The sequence below is a fragment of the Chiloscyllium plagiosum genome, unplaced genomic scaffold (assembly GCF_037043375.1).
Source record: "Chiloscyllium plagiosum isolate Xiang-an unplaced genomic scaffold, Cpla_swu_hap1 HiC_scaffold_30, whole genome shotgun sequence".
NCBI classification, from domain to species: domain Eukaryota; kingdom Metazoa; phylum Chordata; class Chondrichthyes; order Orectolobiformes; family Hemiscylliidae; genus Chiloscyllium; species Chiloscyllium plagiosum.
Genome location: NW_028270168.1, coordinates 55,055,393 through 55,073,989, shown reverse-complemented (window position 1 = coordinate 55,073,989; position 18,597 = coordinate 55,055,393). Strand labels below are relative to the sequence as shown.

The 18,597-nt window shown below is 46.7% G+C and overlaps 1 protein-coding gene across 3 annotated transcripts in view; it reads right to left on the bottom strand.

Moving 5' to 3' along the window:
• nipal3 (NIPA like domain containing 3) overlaps nt 1-8,974 on the bottom strand; it is a 67,495-nt gene extending 58,521 nt beyond the window's left edge. For all 3 annotated transcript variants that reach the window (XR_015752186.1, XM_043717986.2, XM_087976964.1), the window contains exon 1: nt 8,922-8,974. Coding sequence is in view for 2 of the 3 variants with exons in the window: in XM_043717986.2 (XP_043573921.2) it covers nt 8,922-8,966 (45 nt within the window). In the remaining variant the exon portion in view is untranslated. The remainder of the gene's footprint in view (nt 1-8,921) is intronic.
• Between the last annotated feature and the right edge of the window lie 9,623 nt (nt 8,975-18,597).

The following is an 18,597-nucleotide window of genomic DNA, read 5'->3' as shown; positions in this document are numbered from 1 at the left end:
AGAGACAGGTCTACCAATTTTGGCACTCATCCCCAAATGTTAGAGAGGAGGACTTTGTAGGGTCAACAAGGCTGTTTCTGCCATTACCTTTTCTGGTGCCTAGGTCAATGCCAGGTGATCCTTCCGGTTTGATTTCTTTGAGACTTTGCAGTGGTTGGTACAACTGAATGGCTTGATCAGCCACTTCAGAGGGCAAATTGCTGTGGGTCTGGAATCACATGCAGGCCAGACCAGGTAAGGATCGCAGATTTCCTTCCCTGAAGGACATTAATGAACCAGATAGGTTTTTCCAACAATCAACAATGATATCATGATGATCAGTAATTCTTAATTCCAGAATTTTTTTTTTTTTACTGAATTCAAATTCCACACGTGCCATGGTATGATTCAAACTCAGATCCCCAGAACCTGAGCTGGGTCTAGGCCATGACCTATCCAGGGGAATCTAGAACCCATAGGCACAGCCTCAGAGTGAAGGGACGAACCTCTAGAAAGGAAATAAGGAGGAATTCCTTCAGTCAGTGGATGGTGAATCAGTGGAACTCATTGACGCAGAAGGCTGTGGAGACCAAGTCATTGAGTCTATTTAAAGCAGAGATAGATAGGCTCTTGATTAGTAAGGAGATGAAGGGTTACAGGGAGTAGGCACAAAACAGTGTTGAGAAATGTTTCAGTCATGATCCAAAGGACAGCAGATGCGATAGGCTAAATGGCCTAATTCTGCTCCTCCATCTCATGGTCAATGATTAAGGCACCAGAAACAACAAAAAAACTGTCTGAAACTCAAAAAACGTCCTTACTAACATCTGGGGCTTGTGCCAATATTAGAAAAGCTCTCACACAGATAAGTCAAGTAACATTCTGTCATAGTGATACTCATGGGATCATACATTGCAGTCAATGTCCTAGACATATTTCTGCCGATGTCCTACAGGATAGACCCACCAGAAAACACAGACAGGAAGGAATTGCAATAGAACCCTCTCAATATTGACTCCAGACCCTTTGGAATCTCCCAGCCTCAGATCAAACACTGATTAAGAAACTGCTAATTACCATCTACAACAACCTCACCCTAGTCCCTTGGTTGATGAATCTGTACCTCATTGCATTGACCACCACTTGAAGAAAGTACTGAAGGTAGCAAGGGTACAGAGCACAGTCTATGTGGAGGACCTCAATGTCCATCACCATTACTGACCCAGCAAAAAGTTGCAATTGCTAGATTGAAACCTAACAAGAGGTTTACCTGGCATCATCCGCACCACTTCAGGAGAATCTGCAATTTAGTATGAGGTGGAGTGACATCCACAGAGTCCTTATGGAAACTACATCCCATCTTCACAATGAAGACACCATGTAGTGTTGTGTGGCATAACCACTGTGCTTAATTGTTTTCATTCTTCACGAGTTATGGGCATCACAAGTTGGCCCAGCACATACTGCCCATCCTAAATTCCCTTAGAAATAGCATGATGAGGTGGGATCAAGCTCCCACAGAATATGACTTTAGTTTTATTTTCAGTAGCTGTTAGGGTTTGGAAGCTGCTGCACATCTCCCTGCTACAGCAAAATGCTTGCATTCTGTCATGTACAGAGTTTTCCCTTGGCATTCTTCCCTCCTGGATGAGACACAATCTATTTTACTGAATTTGTTTTTGTCGAAGAGCGTAGAGCTGGAAAAGCAACACCGGTCAGACAGAAACCGAGAAGCAAGAGAGTTGATGTTTCAAGCATAGGCCCTTCATCAGGAACGAAGGGATGATGTTAGTGGCTTAAAGGGAGAGATAAATGGGGTGGGGTGGGGGGGCTGGTAGCTGGAAACGTGACAGGTAGATGAAAGTGGGGGTGAAGGAGATAGGTCGGAGAAGAGGGTGGAGCAGATAGGTGAAACAAAGATGGACAGATAGGACAGTGCCGAGTTGGAAGGTTGGACCTGAGATAAGGTTGGGGGGGGGGGGGAATGAGGAAACTGATCAAATCTACATTGATCCCATATGGTTGGAGGATGCAAAGGTGGAAGATGAGTCATTCCTCCGCCAAGCGTCGGGTGGTTAGCATTTGGATGTGGAGGTGGCCCAGGACCCGCATGCCTGTGGAGGAGTTGGGGGGTGTGGGGGGTGTAGTGGAGTTAAAGTGTTCAGCCACAGGGCATTGGTGTGTTTGGTTCGGGTGTCCCAGAGATGCTTTCTGAAATGATCCACAGGTTGACGCCCCCGTCTCCCCAATGTAGAGGTGACCACATCGAGAGCAACAGACACAGTAGGTAACGTGTGTGGAAGTACAGGTGAATCTGTCAGATGTGAAAGGAACCTTTGGGGCCTTGGACGGAGGTCTCGGGTTGGGGAAGAGATCTGTAGGCAATTTGCCTTTGCCAAAGATGTGTATATGGGATGTTACTGTATTGGAACAGTTGCTGTTTAGTAGTTTAAAAAATATATTATTTGTTAATTTTTCCAATAGAGTTGAGTTTTTCCAATTCTTCTTTCATTTGTTTATATTTTCCAACTATTGTGTAAGAATAAAGTATGTTGTGCTTCAAGCCCAGTAGTTTGACCAATCAAATTGCTCATGGAACATATTTTTAAAGGCAAGCCTGAAATGTTAAGTAAAAGATGGTGTCTAGGCTATCTTCTCAATATATTTTGAGGGTTAGTCTGGTCCATAACAATATTGTGTACATATACTTTCAGTTCTTTTCCTAAGGATTATCAGATTTTTACTCAATGACAGTGAAGAAACAGTGATATTTCTCCAAGCCAGGTTGGTATGGAGCTTAGAACGAAACTTGCATGTTGTAATGATCCAAATGGATAGACCAGGATCTCTCTTTTACAAGATTGGGCTTGCATGAGGTGCTTTAGGCTAAATGCAGCAGCTGAATTGTATTCAACCCTAAACTACAAGAGAAGCATCATACATAAGTCAATTTGATTGACTTCATGAGATATCAAGAAATGGCTGGAGGACACTGGATAAGCCTATGTGCGCTGACAACATTTCAGCAAGAGTACTAAAGACTAGTGATCCAAAAAATGCCACACCCAGCCAAGTTGTTTCAATGCAGCTACAACATTGGCATCTACCCTACAATGTGAAAAATTGCCTAGGTATAGCTTGACCACAAAAAGCAAGACAAATCAAACCTGGCTTATTACCACCCCATGAGAGAAAAGTTGGAAAGGGTGATCAAAAAAAGTGTTATCAAGCAGCACTTGCTGAGCAATTGTTTGTTCGCTAGCATTCAAGTTTGTATTATACCAAGGCCACTCAACTCCTGATCTTATTATGACAGCCTTGATTTAAACATAGACAAAAGAGCAGAAGTCCAGAGGTGAAGTGAGAGTGACAGCCCCTGAGGTCAAGTCTGCATTTGACCAAGTGTTACATCAAGGAACCCTGGCTGGGTCATAGTTAGTACAATAAAAAAAATTGAGACCAGAGATCTCAATTCTGGAACATCTCTGCAGTATATGTCAGGACATTTATATCCTAATCAAGTTGTGTTATGGCATACCTTTGGAGCAGGTGGGGCTTGAAGCCCTGCTTCCAGACTCAGAGGTAGGAACACTCCCATTGTACCATAACAGTCAAAAGAGAAATTGAGATATTTTCTAATAAATTTATTATTACACACCGCCTGAGGTGGCAGGTTTTGAAGACAGTCTTCTGGCTCAGAGGTAGGGACACTACCACATCACCACTAGAAACCCCTCAGTTTCTCACGATTGATATTTTCTAATCAATCTATTTAGAATTGTTTTTACACACCTCTGGAACAGTGAGATCATGAATCCAGGCCTTCTGGATCAGATGTTCAGACATTACCACAGCACCACAACAACCCTTTCAGTTCCTTTTGGTACTGTCCTAGTCCTAACCATCTTCAGCTGTTTCATCAATGACTTTTCTTCCAACATAACATTAGCAGTGGAACATTCACTGATGATTACACAATGTTCAGTATTATTTGCAATTAAAGATAGCATGTCAAACTGCAGTAAGATTTTGGAGAGGGGGGACTGTCCAAAATCAGAGTCTTTGGAAAGTCAGAGTCCACACTTTATCGGCTCTGCAGTCAGCCTTTGACAATATTCAGGTTTGGGCTGACGAGAGAATGTAACTAGTGCCCCTTGACAATAAACGATGCTACGATCACTGAAATCCTCCATCAATATTCTGGGGACTTACCAGCTCACCACCTGACTCCCCGAAGCCTATCCACTATCCACAAATCAGGACAGTGATGGAACAATCCCGCTTGCCTTGATACTGCAATTTCACCAGCACAGACTGGCAGCACTTGTGTACCACACAAAATTCAATGGAACAATCTGCCAGGAAACCGACTCAGCAAGTTGTACAGCATGGAAACAGACCCTTCTGTCAACTCATCCATGCTGGCCTCACTACCTGCAAGTTATCCTCCAAGCCAAATGTTTTTGAACTTCGAACTACATAACTGATCTTTCACTGCTGATGGATCAAAATCATCAAGCTCTCTGCCAAACAGGACTGGGCTGCATGGCATGTTGACCACTTCCTCTGTAAACAAGACCAACTAATGTCACAACATGCATATCATTTCCTTATTTTCAATGACAATATCACCACTGCAGATGCAAGATTAGATTTACTTAGATTACTTCCAGTGTGGAAACAGGCCCTTCGACCCAACAAGTCCACACTGACCTGCCAAAGTACACCCACCCAGACCCATTCCCTAACACTAAGGCCAATTCACCTAACCTGCACATTTTTGGACTGTGGGAGGAAACCGGAGCACCCGGAGGAAATCCACGCAGACACGGGGAGAACTCCACACAGTCAGTCGCCTGAGGTGGGAATTGAATCCGGGTCTCTGGTGCTGTGAGGCTGCAGTGTTAACCACTGTGCCACCGTGCCACCCAAGGATTTATTTTGTTTCAGTACACTTTTATTTACCCATATAATTTACAAAAGAAGTGCTTCTCAGATGACTTGCGAGTTTCTTTTCCTATTCTCTTTCACTAGCTCTTACTATATGCTTTCATTCTTTACTTTTAGAGACAAAGTCACAGAGATGTACAGCATGGAAACAGACCCTTCTGTCAACTCATCCATGCTGGCCAGATATCCTAAATTAATCTAATCCCATTTGCCAGCATTTTCCCCATATCCCTCTAAAAGCTTTTTATTCATATACCCATCCAAATGCCTTTTAAATGTTGCAATTGTACCCACCTCCACCACTTCCACTGGCAGCTCATTCCATACACTCACCACCCTCTGCATGAAAAAACTGCCCCTTAGGCCCTCATAATTTCATAAGCCACTATAAAGTCACCCCTCAGCCTCTGACACTCCAAGTAAACAGCCACAGCCTATTCAGCCTCTCACTATGACTCAAACCCTCTAGCCCTGGCAACATCCTTGAAAATCTTTTCTGAACCCTTTCAAGTTTCACAATATCCTTCCTATAGCAGACAGAGTTGCACACAGTATTCCAAAAGTGGCCTCATGACCTCCCAACTCCTACACTCAATGCTCTGACCAATAAAGGCAAGCATACCAAACACTTTCTAACTATTTTTGTACACTTTAGCTTTGGATTTATTGTGTTTATTGTCTCTTTAGTTGTTCAGGGTCATTATTTTTGACAAGTAGAGCTCTTGCCCCTTCAGAGGTATCAATTCACTTAAATCTCATTAATATTCTCTTTAAATGCAAGGAAATTTGCTGTGTCTAATGAAGGGAGAGAGTCATGATAGTGGTTTTGGACAACCCAAAATTGAACGAGAGGAAACTGCAGCTCTCACAGGACTGTGTGCATGAAGTATTGTGAGAGAAGATAGATACACAATGGAAGTTGAAGGAGAAGATGGAGGATGTAAGACATTCAGCTTTATAAGACTTTGGTTAGGCCACACTTAGAACATTGTATTCAATTCTGGTCACCACGTTATAGGAAGGATGTGGAAGCTTTGGAGAGAGTGCAGAGGAGGTTTACCAGGATGCTGCCTGGATTAGAGGGTATGAGATGTATAAACAGGCTAGAAAAACTCAGGTTGTTTTCTGCTGAACAGCAAAGGTTTAGGGGAGACTTGACAGAACAAATAAAAAAGAAAATTACAGCACAGGAACAGGCCCTTCGGCCCTCCAAGCCTGTACGGATTCAGACCCTCTACGTAAACATGTCACCTATTTTCCAAGGATCTTATTCCTCTGCTCCCTGCCCATTCATGTATCTATCTAGATACATCTTCAATGATGCTATCGTGCCTGCCTCTACCACCTCTGCTGGCAACATGTTCCAGGTACCCATCACTCTCTGCGTAAAGAACTTTCGACGCATATTTCCCTTAAACCTTTCCCCACTCACCTTGAACTTGTGACCCCTAGTAATTGAGTCCCCAACTCTAAGAAAAAGCTTCTTGCTATCCATCCTGTCTATACCTTTCATAATTTTGTAGACCTCAATCAAATCCCCCATCAACCTACATCTTTCTAATGAAAATAATCCTAACCTACTCAACCTTTCTTCATAGCTAGCACCCTTCACACCAGGTAACAAGATGGTGAACCTCCTCTGCACCCTCTCCATAGCATCCACATTCTTCTGGTGATCTGGTGACCAGAAATGTATGCAATATTTCAAATATGGCCAAACCAAAACCAAAGTCTTACACAACTGTAACATGACCTGCCAACTCTTGCACTCAATAGCCTGTCCAATGAAGGAAAGCATGCCGTATGCCTTCTTGACCACTCTATCGATCTGCGTTACCATCTTCAGGGTACAATGGACCCGAACACCCAGATCGATCTCTGTACATCAATTTTCCCCAGGGCTTTTCCATTTACCATATAATTTGCTCTAGATAGAAGTCTATAAAATTGAGATGCAGAGATAGTGTTGACAGTCAAAATCTTTTTCCCAGAGTTGAAATGTCTAATAGTAGAATCATAGCATCTCTAGCTGAAAATGTGTTGCTGGAAAAGCATAGTAGGTCAGGCAGCATCCAAGGAACAGGAGAATCGACATTTCGGGCATAATTCCTGAAGAAGGGCTTATGCCCAAAACGTCGATTCTCCTGTTCCTTGGATGCTGCCTGACCTACTGCGCTTTTCCAGCAACACATTTTCAGCTCTGACCTCCAGCATCTGCAGTCCTCACTTTCTCCTCATAGAATCTCTAGTGTGGAAACAGGCCCTTCAGCCCAATAAGTTCACACTGACTCTCCAAAGAATATCCTACCCTAGAGGGGGTCAATTTAGAACGGAAATGAGGAGGCATTTCTTCAGCCAGAGAGTGGTGGGCTTCTGGAATTCATTGCCACGGAACGCAGTGAAAATGTCTTCAAGGCAGAGATTGATAAATTCTTAATCTCACAGGGAATTAAGGGTTACGGGGAGAGTGCAGGGAAGTGGCGTTGAAATGCCCATCAGCCATGATTGAATGGCAGAGTGGACTCAACAGGCCGAATGGCCTTACTTCCACTCTTATTTCTTATGGTCTTTCCTAAACTCATTGCCCATTATTCTACATTTACTCCTGACTAATGCGTGCAACCTACACATCCTTGAACACTATGGGCAATATAGCATAGTCAATTCACTTAACCTACACATTTTTGGATTGCAGAGGAAACCAGACTACCCAGAGGAAACCCATACAGACAAGGGGCGAATGTGCAAACACCACACAGACAGTCACCCGAGGCTGGAATGGAATACAGGCATGAATTTAAGGTTAGAGGGGTAAAATTCAAAGGAGATGCGAGGGGCAAGTTTTCTTTACATACAGAGTATTAGGAGTCTGCAATGCACTGCATTGCAGGTGGTGGTGGAAGGAGATAAAACAAGGGCATTTAAGAGTTTTAGATAAGCACATGAATACGCAAAGGATGGACGGATATGGACCAAGTTCAGGCAGAAAGGATTAGTTTCATTTGGCATCATGTTCATTGCAACACCATGAACCAAAGGGCTTGTTCCTGTGCTGTACAGTTCTACGTTAATGCAGATGATGGGTCATTTGCATGCTGAGAATGAAGGCATATTCTTGACACAGCAAAGTATAGAGAACAGAGACTTTGTTAGTCCATGTTAGAGAAACAAATCTTCTACTACAGGCTGATAGATCAAAGTTTTGCAGGAAGCAGCTAGGGTAAAAACAGCTTTACCCTATGTCACATACACTAACTCATGGAGAAATGGGGTGTACAAAAAGGAGTCATGGGAAGAGAATGGGAATGAGAGCCAGTCAACTGCTATAAGAAGTGGCAAAAAGTTCAAGAACGTCTTGGTCAGTGAGAAGGTTTTACATCTACCCTGGGGGTGTTTGATGGGAGCAATGTTGGCAGAAATTTACTGTGTCTAAACCTGTATTGTACCTGCCCAGAGCATTTAACAGGGACATTGCAGAGTTAACTTTGAACTTAACTTGCAAAGCGTGTAAAGAGAGGTTATATAAATTAGGATTTTTCTTCTCTAGAACTTAGAAAGATAAAACGATGACCTGATTAAAGTCTTCAGTACATTAAGAGGAAGAGGCAGGGTAGATAACCTACTTCTCCCAGGTGAGGATTCTAGAACTAGGGAGTTTATTGAGAATTAGGGCCAGACTATTGAGGGAGCACATCAACACACAAGGGGTAGTTTAGGCTTGGAGCTGTCTTCCATAAACAGCAGTTAAATGGAGATCAGTTGTTAGTTTTATATCTGATATAGAGAATTTTTATTGGTTCAGTAAGTACATCAGGGGAAATGGGCAGTATATGAAGTTAGGCAGATTACCCCAGGGGAAGGGAGGAGGGAATGGGGGAAGGTGAGGTAAAGGAGAGGGGGGGGAGGTGGTGGTGCGGGGGGAGAGACTGGGACAATGGAGAGGGGGTGGTGGGTAAAACCTACCCTAGCCCCCTGCCCGAGCTGAGGCCTACCTTGTATGAGTTGTCCGAGAGAAAGCGCCCGGCGCCCCGCTCCATGTCCGGACTCCAGGCCTTGACCTGCTGATTGACAGATCGTCAACCAATGGGAGGCAAGGGTGGTAATCACCCCAATCAGGAACGGCCCTATCACCCGATCTGTCCAATCAGTGAGAGGGCCTCTCGCAGCGCGTGGAAAAAGTCCCACCCACAGCAGGCGGACCCTCCCAGACAGGAGACAGTGAGGTCTGCAGGTGCTGCAGCTCAGGGTGGGGAGTGTGGATGGGGCTGCAGCTCAGGGTGGGGAGTGTGGATGGGGCTGGAGATCAGGGTGGGGAGTGTCCATGGGGCTGGAGATCACGGTGGGGAGTGTGGATGGGGCTGGAGGTCAGGGTGGGGAGTGTGGATGGTGCTGGAGCTCAGGGTGGGGAGTGTGGATGGGGCTGCAGCTCAGGGTGGGGAGTGTGGATGGGGCTGGAGATCAGGGTGGGGAGTGTGGATGGGGCTGGAGATCAGGGTGGGGAGTGTGGATGGGGCTGGAGGTCAGGGTGGGGAGTGTGGATGGTGCTGCAGATCAGGGTGGGGAGTGTGGATGGGGCTGGAGGTCAGGGTGGGGAGTGTGGATGGTGCTGCAGATCAGGGTGGGGAGTGTGGATGGGGCTGGAGATCAGGGTGGGGAGTGTGGATGGGGCTGGAGGTCAGGGTGGGGAGTGTGCATGGGGCTGGAGGTCAGGGTGGGGAGTGTGGATGGTGCTGCAGATCAGGGTGGGGAGTGTGGATGATGCTGCAGATCAGGGTGGGGAGTGTGGATGGTGCTGCAGATCAGGGTGGGGAGTGTCCATGGGGCTGGAGATCACGGTGGGGAGTGTGCAAGGTGCTGGAGATCATGGTGGGGAGTGTGGATGGTGCTGGAGATCAGGGTGGGGAGTGTGCAAGGTGTTGGAGATCAGGGTGGGGAGTGTGCAAGGTGTTGGAGATCAGGGTGGGGACTGTGCAAGGTGCTGGAGATCAGGGTGGGGAGTGTGGATGGTGCTGGAGATCAGAGTGGGGAGTGTGGATGGTGCTGGAGATCAGGGTGGGGAGTGTGAATGGTGCTGGAGATCAGGGTGTGGAGTGTGCAAGATGCTGGAGATCAGGGTGGGGAGTGTGTATGATGCTGCAGATCAGGGTGGGGCGTGTGGATGGTGCTGCAGATCAGGGTGGGGCGTGTGGATGGTGCTGCAGATCAGGGTGGGGAGTGTGGATGGTGCTGGAGATCACAGTGGGGAGTGTGGATGGTGCTGCAGATCAGGGTGGGGAGTGTGCAAGGTGCTGGAGATCAGGTTGGGGAGTGCGGATGGTGCTGCAGATCAGGGTGGGGAGTGTGGATGGTGCTGCAGATCAGGGTGGGCCATGTGCAAGGTGCTGGAGATCAGGGTGGGGTGTGTGGATGGTGCTGGAGATCAGGGTGTGGAGTGTGCAAGATGCTGGAGATCAGGGTGGGGAGTGTGTATGATGCTGCAGATCAGGGTGGGGAGTGTGGATGGTGCTGCAGATCAGGTTGGGGAGTGTGGATGGTGCTGCAGATCATCGTGGGGCGTGTGGATGGTGCTGCAGATCAGGGTGGGGAATGTGGATGGTGCTGCAGATCATCGTGGGGCGTGTGGGTGGTGCTGCAGATCAGGGTGGGGAGTGTGGATGGTGCTGCAGATCATGGTGGGGAGTGTGGATGGTGCTGCAGATCAGGGTGGGGAGTGTGGATGGTGCTGCAGATCAGGGTGGGGAGTGTGGATGGTGCTGCAGATCAGGGTGGGGAGTGTGGATGGTGCTGCAGATCATCGTGGAGCGTGTGGATGGTGCTGCAGATCAGGGTGGGGAGTGTGTATGATGCTGCAGATCAGGGTGGGGAGTGTGGATGGTGCTGGAGATCAGGGTGGGGAGTGTGCATGGTGCTGGAGATCAGGGTGGGGAGTGTGGATGGTGCTGCAGATCATCGTGGAGCGTGTGGATGGTGCTGCAGATCAGGGTGGGGAGTGTGTATGATGCTGCAGATCAGGGTGGGGAGTGTGGATGGTGCTGCAGATCAGGGTGGGGAGTGTGGATGGTGCTAGAGATCAGGGTGGGGAGTGTGGATGATGCTGGAGATCAGGGTGGGGAGTGTGGATGGTGCTGCAGATCACGGTGGGGAGTGTGCAAGGTGTTTGAGATCAGGGTGGGGAGTGCGGATGGTGCTGGAGATCAGAGTGGGGAGTGTGGATGGTGCTGGAGATCAGAGTGGGGAGTGTGCAAGGTGCTAGAGATCAGGGTGGGGAGTGTGGATGGTGCTGGAGATCAGGGTGGGGAGTGTGGATGGTGCTGCAGATCGGGGTGGGGAGTGTGCAAGGTGCTGGAGATCAGGGTGGGGAGTGTGTATGGTGATGGAAAAGCTCAACCAGTCAGGCAGCACCCGAGAAGCACCAGAATCCCAGCTCAGTGAGCAAACCTACATCCAGAATCCACATTTCGGGCCGGAGCCCCTCAGCAGGAATGAGGCTGGGAGGTGGAGAGAGAGTTGGTGTGGGGCTGACAGTGCAGAGGGTGGATGGAGTTGGGGGTAAAGGTGATAGGTCAGAGAGGAGGGTGGAGTGGATAGGTGGGAAGGAAGATGGACAAGGGAAGTTCGGAAACTGGTGAAAAGTTTCCTCATTTCTCCTCCCCACACCATACCCCAGTTCCAACCTTCCAACTCGGCACCACCCTCATGACCTGTCCCACCTGTCCATCTTTCTTCCCACCTATCCGCTCCACTCTTCTCCGACCTATCACTTTTATACCCACGTCTATCCACCTCTTAGCTACTTTCTCCCTATCCCCCCCCCAGCCTCCCATTTGTCTCTCCACCCCCCCAGGTTCCCAGCCTCATTCCTGATTAAAGGGTCCGGCCAAAAATGTTGATTCTACTCCTCTGATGCTGCCTGACCTTCTGTGCTTTTTCAGCAACATACTCCCCTCCAAAAAACCAGGACATCTCCAACCCAGACCCTCCAAAAAACCAGGACATCCCCAACCTGCACCCTCCCAAAATCTGACCCTCCCAAAAACCAAGACATCCCAAACCCAGACCCTCCCAAAACCTGGACATCCCCCCCACACGGATCCTCCCAGAAACCTGAATCCACTCCAAATCCAGAACCCCCCCACCCCAACACCTTCCCAGAAACCTGGACCCCCCCCCCCAAAACCTGGAATTCTCCAGAATCCCAACCTCCCCAAGAACCCAAATCTTCCCAAGATATCGAACTTCTCCCCCACAAAACCCAGATCGCTATCCTCTAAACCTGGTCCCCCTCAAAAACCTAGACCCAAACCCGAAAAACCAAGATTCCCCAGAATTTAGACACCCCAAAAGCCATAAAATCCTAAAAGTCCAACACTCCCTACCAAACCTGGAACCCCTAAACACTGGGTCAGCACCCAGACATGACCCCCTCAAATACACCTGGATCTGCACCTGACCACCACACCTCCCCCCCACCCCACCCACTACCTCCACAATACACACAAGTGATCCTGAATCAGCACCTGGACATGAGCCCCTCAAACATACCTGGATCAGCACCCCCACACAGATGCACACACGCATATACACCCTCCTGGATCAGCACTCGGGACCTTCCCCAAAACACACGCTCCTGGATCAGCAGCCAGACCCTGCTCAGACTCACATATACACACCCGCGCACAACCTCCTGGATTAGCACACGAACTGCCACTTGCACACACTCCTGGAGCAATACCTGGACATGTATCATCCCACTCCCCCCCCCCCCCCCCCCCCCCTCCCCCCCACCCCCAAAAACATAGAGACACCTACGTGCGCACACACTTGGATTAACAGCTGGACCTGGACCCCATCCGCACCCGTGATGCCCTACACTTAACAAGACCATATCAGGACCAATACCTATATTCCTACACACATACTTGGCTCCCCCTGCCACACCCCCTCCCTTTTACTACACTGGACTCCATAAATCTGCACTCACACCTGGATTCCCCCTTCACACCGGGGTCAACTGCAGGACCCCACCCACATACCTGTATATTCTCCCAAATGTGGTCCTCCAAACTCACCTGTGTCCCACACACACACTTAGATCAACACTTGGACACACACCTCAGTCATAGAGTTATAGAGATCTATAACTCAGAAAAAAAAAGGCATTTAGCCCAAAACGTCTGTACTGATCAAAAACAATCGCCTAACAATCCTAATCCCATTTTCCAGCGTTGGCCCATTGCCTTACATGCCTCAGAATGACAAGTGTGCATCTAAACACTTTTTCAATGTGATGAGGGTTTCTGCCTCTACCATCCTTACAGGCAGTGAGTTCCACATTCTTATCACTCTCTCATCTTCTCGTTTTGCCCCTTCATTCTAAGCCCACTGGTCATTGATCCCTTCATCAAGGGGTAAAGGTTTTTCCTGTCTAGCTTATCTATGCCCCTCAAACTTTTATTGACCTCAATCATGTTGCTTCTCAGTCTCCTCTGCTTTAAGGAAAATAATCCCAGTCTGTCCAATCTCTCTTCGTAACTAAGACTCTCCATCGTAACTAACATCCTGGTAAATCTCCTCTACACCCTCTCCAGTGCTATCGCATCCCTTCTATAACATTGATTCCAGAACTACCTGTGGTTGAACCAACTTTTTCTACCATTCCATTATAACCTCCCTGCTCTTAAACTCTGCCTCGGCTATTAAAAGCAAGTGTCCTTTATGCCTTCTTAACCTGTTATCCACTTGTCTGATACCTTAAGGGAGCAGTGTATAGTACACACCAAGGTCCCTCTGATCCTCCAAACTTCCCACGGTCCTACTATTTATCATGTATTCCATTGCCATATTTATCCAACCATCACCTCACGTTTATCTAGATTGAATGCTATTTGCCACTGATCAGCCTACCTGACCAGCCTGTCTATATCCTCTTGCAGTATAAGGCCATCCTCCTTACTACTTACCATCTCATTAATTTTTGTATTGTCTGTGAACTTATTGCTTGATCCTTCTACATTGAAGTCTGAATCATTTAAATATAAACCAAAACAGCAAGGGCCCAATACTGATCCCTGTGGGATCCTACTATATACAGATACCAGTTGGAAAACCACCCATCAACCCCTCAACCTTTGTTTCCTGTCACACAGCCAACTGTCAATCCAATTTGTCACATTTCCTAAATCCCATGGTCTGTTACCTTTGCTATCAGTCTTCCATGCAGAAATTTATCAAAAGCCTTGCTGAAGTTCAAATAGACTACGTCAAGCACATTGCCCTTATCTACATACCTGGTCATTTCTTTGATAAATTCAGTCAAGTTGGTGAGACATGTCTCATCGCTGCTTCTCCAAATGCAAATTCTACTTCTCAGAATTGCTTCCACTATTTTCCCAATACCGGGGGTTAGATTGACTGGTCTTTAGTTTCCTGATTTTTCCCTTGCACTTTTCTTGAATAAAAGTGCCACGTTAGCTGTCCTCCAGTCCTCTGGCACGTATCCTGTGGCCAGAAAGGATTTGAAACTTTTTTGCAAGCTCCAAGCTATTTACTCTTTTGCCTCATTCAACAATCTGGGATACATTTCATCAGCCAGGGAAATATCTACTTATTCGAGAAAGTGAGGGCTGCAGACATTGGAGATCAGAGCTTAAAAATATGTTGCTGGAAAAGTGCAGCAGGTCAGGCAGCATCAAAGGAGCAGGAGAATCAACATTTCGGGCATAAGCCCTTCAATCCTTGTCGAGGGCGGAGGAGATCTTCTTCAAGGAAGGCATATCTTCAAGGAATATCTACTTATAGGCCTAGCAGACCTGTCACAAACTCCTCTCATTTTATACTAATTTCTTTCATTTTGTCACAAACCTTCTCTCTTATTTCTATCCCAATATCATCCCTCTCACTAGTGAACATCAACCCAAAGTATTAATTTAGAACCCTAGAACCATTTAGAGTTGTGCCTTGCAGATGGTGGACAAGCTTCAGGGTGTCAAAAGATCACTATAGAATTCCTAAACTTTGAACTGCACTTGCAGACACTGCATTTGCATAGAAAATAGCAGTAGAGAATTTAACACATCAAGCCAGCTTCACCATTCAATATGATAATTGAAGATCACCTATACAGTTTCCTGTTCCTTCTTTCTCCCCAAAGCTTTTGGTTTCTTTAGCCCTATGAAATATATCTAACTCTTTCTCGAAAACCTTTAACGATTTGGCCTCAACCAAATGATTTAATTTGATTTGATTTATTATTGTCAAATATGCCCAGGTACAGTGAAAAGTTTTGTTTTGCGTGCAATAGTCAGATCATAAAATACAAAGAACATAGGGTGACTGAACAGAGCGAGGAAGACAAATTATGGCTGCAAAGAAGGTGCATAAAGAGTGAGATCAACATTAGATTTGAAATTTGAGAGGTCCATCAGAAGTCTAATAACATTAGGGTAGAAGCTGTTCATGAACCTATTAATATGTGTGTTTAGGCTTTTGTATCTTCTGCCTAGTGGAAGAGTTTGGAAAAGGTTATAGCCAGGATGGGAGGGTCTTTGATGGTGTTGACTGCCTTTTCAAGGCAGTGAGAAGTGTAGATGGAGTCCATAGATTGAAAGTTGGCCTACTAAATGAACTGGGCAGTGTTCACAACTCTGTGTAGTTTCTTATTGTCCTGGACAACATAATCGTGGGTGGCACAGTGGTTAGCACTGTTGCCTCACAGTGCCAAAGACCCACGTTCATTTCCCTCGTCAGGCGACTCTCTGTGTGAAGTTTGCACATTCTCCCTGTGTCTGCGTGGGTTTCCTCCGGGTGCTCCGGTTTCCTCCCACAATCCAAAAATGTGCAGGTTAGGTGAATTGGTCATCTAAATTGTCCGTAGTGTTACGTGTAGGGGTAAATTTAGGGGAATGGGTCTGGTTGGGTTGTGGGTCGGTATGGACTTGTTGGGCTGAAGGGCCTGTTTCCACACTAAGTAATCTAATCTAATCCAATTGCCATACCAAGCTGTGATGCATCCAGATAGAATGCTTTCTATGGTCCATTTGTAAAAATTGGTGAGAGTCCTTATGGACATGCTGAATTTTCTTATCCTCCTGAGGACGAAGAGGTATTGTTGTGCCTTCATGACCATTGCATCAACACGGTGGTCAAGGACAGATTGATAGTGATTTAAGAACTTGATGGTTTTGACCACCTCCATCTCAGCACCATTGATGTAGATAGGGGCGTGCCCTCTTCCTTGCTTCCTGAAGTCGATGATCTGGTTTTTAGTTTTGCTGATGTTGAGGGAGAGATTATTATCTTTATACCACACCACCAAGCACTCTAACTCTTTTCTGTATTCTGTTGCATCAATGTTTGACATCCAAGCCTATAACAGTGGTGTCATCAGTGAACTTGTAGATGGAGTTCAGATGGAATTTGACCACACAGTCACGACTGTACAGGGAATACAATAAGGGACTTGAGTACACATCCTTGCAGGTTGCCGGTGTTGAAGATTGCTGCTACCTATCTTCACTGATTGCAGTCTGTAGGTCAGGGAATAGAGGATCCAGTTGCAGAGGGTGGAGCAAAGACCTAGATCTAGAGTCTGGAGATTAGTTTGATTGGGATTATAGTGCTGAAGGTGGAGTGGCAGTCAATAAGTAGAAGTCTGGTGTAGATATCCTTATTATCCAGGTGTTCCAGGGATGAGTGTAGGGCTAGGGAGCTGGCTTCTGCCGCAGACCTATTGCACTGGTAGGCAAATTGCAAGGGATTAAGGCAGCTTGGGAGGCTAGAGTTGAAATGAGCCATAACTAACCTCTTGAAGCACTTCAAAATTATGGAGGTCAGAGCCACCAGACGGTAGTCATTGAGGCACGTTGCATGTGTTTATTCGGTACTGGGATGATGGTGGTCTTCTTGAAGCAGGTGGTGACTTCCGATTGTAGCAAGGAGAGGTTAAAGATGTCAGCGAATACTCTCACCAGCTGGCCCACACAACCACCTTGTGGAGCAGAGAGTTCCACAGGCTCACCACTCCCCAGATGAAGAGATTTTTCCACATTTCATCCAAACCTCCTAACATTAGACTGTAACCCATGATTCTAAATTCCCTGGTTATTGGAAACATCCTTCCTGTGTTCATCTGCCTTAGAGTTTGAGTGGTTTCAATGAGATTCCCCCACCACCATTCTTCCAAACTCCAGTGAGTATAGCCTTAACCAAATCAATTTTTCTTCATCTGGATGGATTCAAGAAAAGCAAAGTAGTGTTCCATGCACCTACCACTCTCTGTGTAAAGAATCTACCTCTGACATCTCCCGTAAACCTTCCTCCAATCACCTTGAAATTATGCCCCCTCATGATAGCCATTTCCACCCTATCTATGCCTCTCATCACCTTGCACACCTCTATCAAGTCACCCCTGTTCCTCCATAATGCCAAGAATCCTGCTTTTAACCCTGTAATCTGCATTCAAATTTAACCTTTCAAAATGAATCACTTCACACTTTTCCACGTTGAAAACCATCTGCCACCAGCGGCCTCCACTTTTGCAACAGCAGTGGGAGCAATGACAGTGAGGACCAGGGGTTGCTGGGTAGGTAAATTAATCCTATAAGAACTTACTTCATGAATAGGGAGAGAGCTCTGGACTGCTGAGTAGGTGAAGTAATATATTTGGGTAGTTGCTTTAGCTGAAACACTACTTAGGTAGTGTCTCCCACCCCTCCTCCTCCTCAAACCAAAAAAAAGGTGCTGTGCACGAATTTGGTAAGGTTACTAATTTTTTTCCAGTAGTCTCTTTGGGAATTCAGAACAGTGGGAATGGATGTTAGGGCAGTTGCATGATCTTCCTGTAGAAAATGGGAGGTAAGGGTCACCAGTGGAGTTCCCACTGACTTCATCTGCGGGAAGTGCACCCAAACCCAGCTCCTTGGAAACCGCGTTAGGGAACTGGAGCTGAAAAACTTTGGATCATTTGGGAGGCAGAGGGGGTGATTGAGAGGTGTTAGAAGGAGGTAGTCACACCTCAGGTATAGGAAAAAGGTAGATAGGTTACAGTCAGGGGACGGAAAGGGAACAGGCAGACAGTGCAGGGATCCCCTGTGGGTGTTACCCTCAATAACAAGTATACCATTTTGGATACCCTTGATAGGGGGGAATGACTTAACAGGGATAAGCCATGGGGTACATGTCTCTGGCACAGACTCTGTCCCTGTTGCTCAGAAGGGAAGGGGGAGAAGAGTACAGCATTAGCCTGTGGGGACTTCATAGTTAGAGGATAGATAGGAGATTCTGTGGGAACAAGAGAGACTCGCAGTTCGTGTGTTGCCTCCCAGGCGCCAGGGTCTGTGATGTATCAGATCATATTTTGGGATCCTTAAGGGAGACGGGGAGAAGCCCAAATAATGGTCCACATAGGCACTACATATCTAGGAAAAGGGATGGGATGTAAGGCAGACATTCAAGGAGCTAGGTGAAAGCTTAGAGCTAGAACAAACAGAGTTGTCATCTCTGGCTTGTTATCCGTGCCACGTTCTGGCAAGGCGAGGAATAGGGAGAGGGAGGAATTGAACATGTGGCTACAGAGGTGGTGCAGGAGTGAGGGACTTGGGTACGTAGATACATGGGGCTCATTCTGGGGTAGGTGGGACCTCGACAAATGGGATAGTCTACACTTGAACC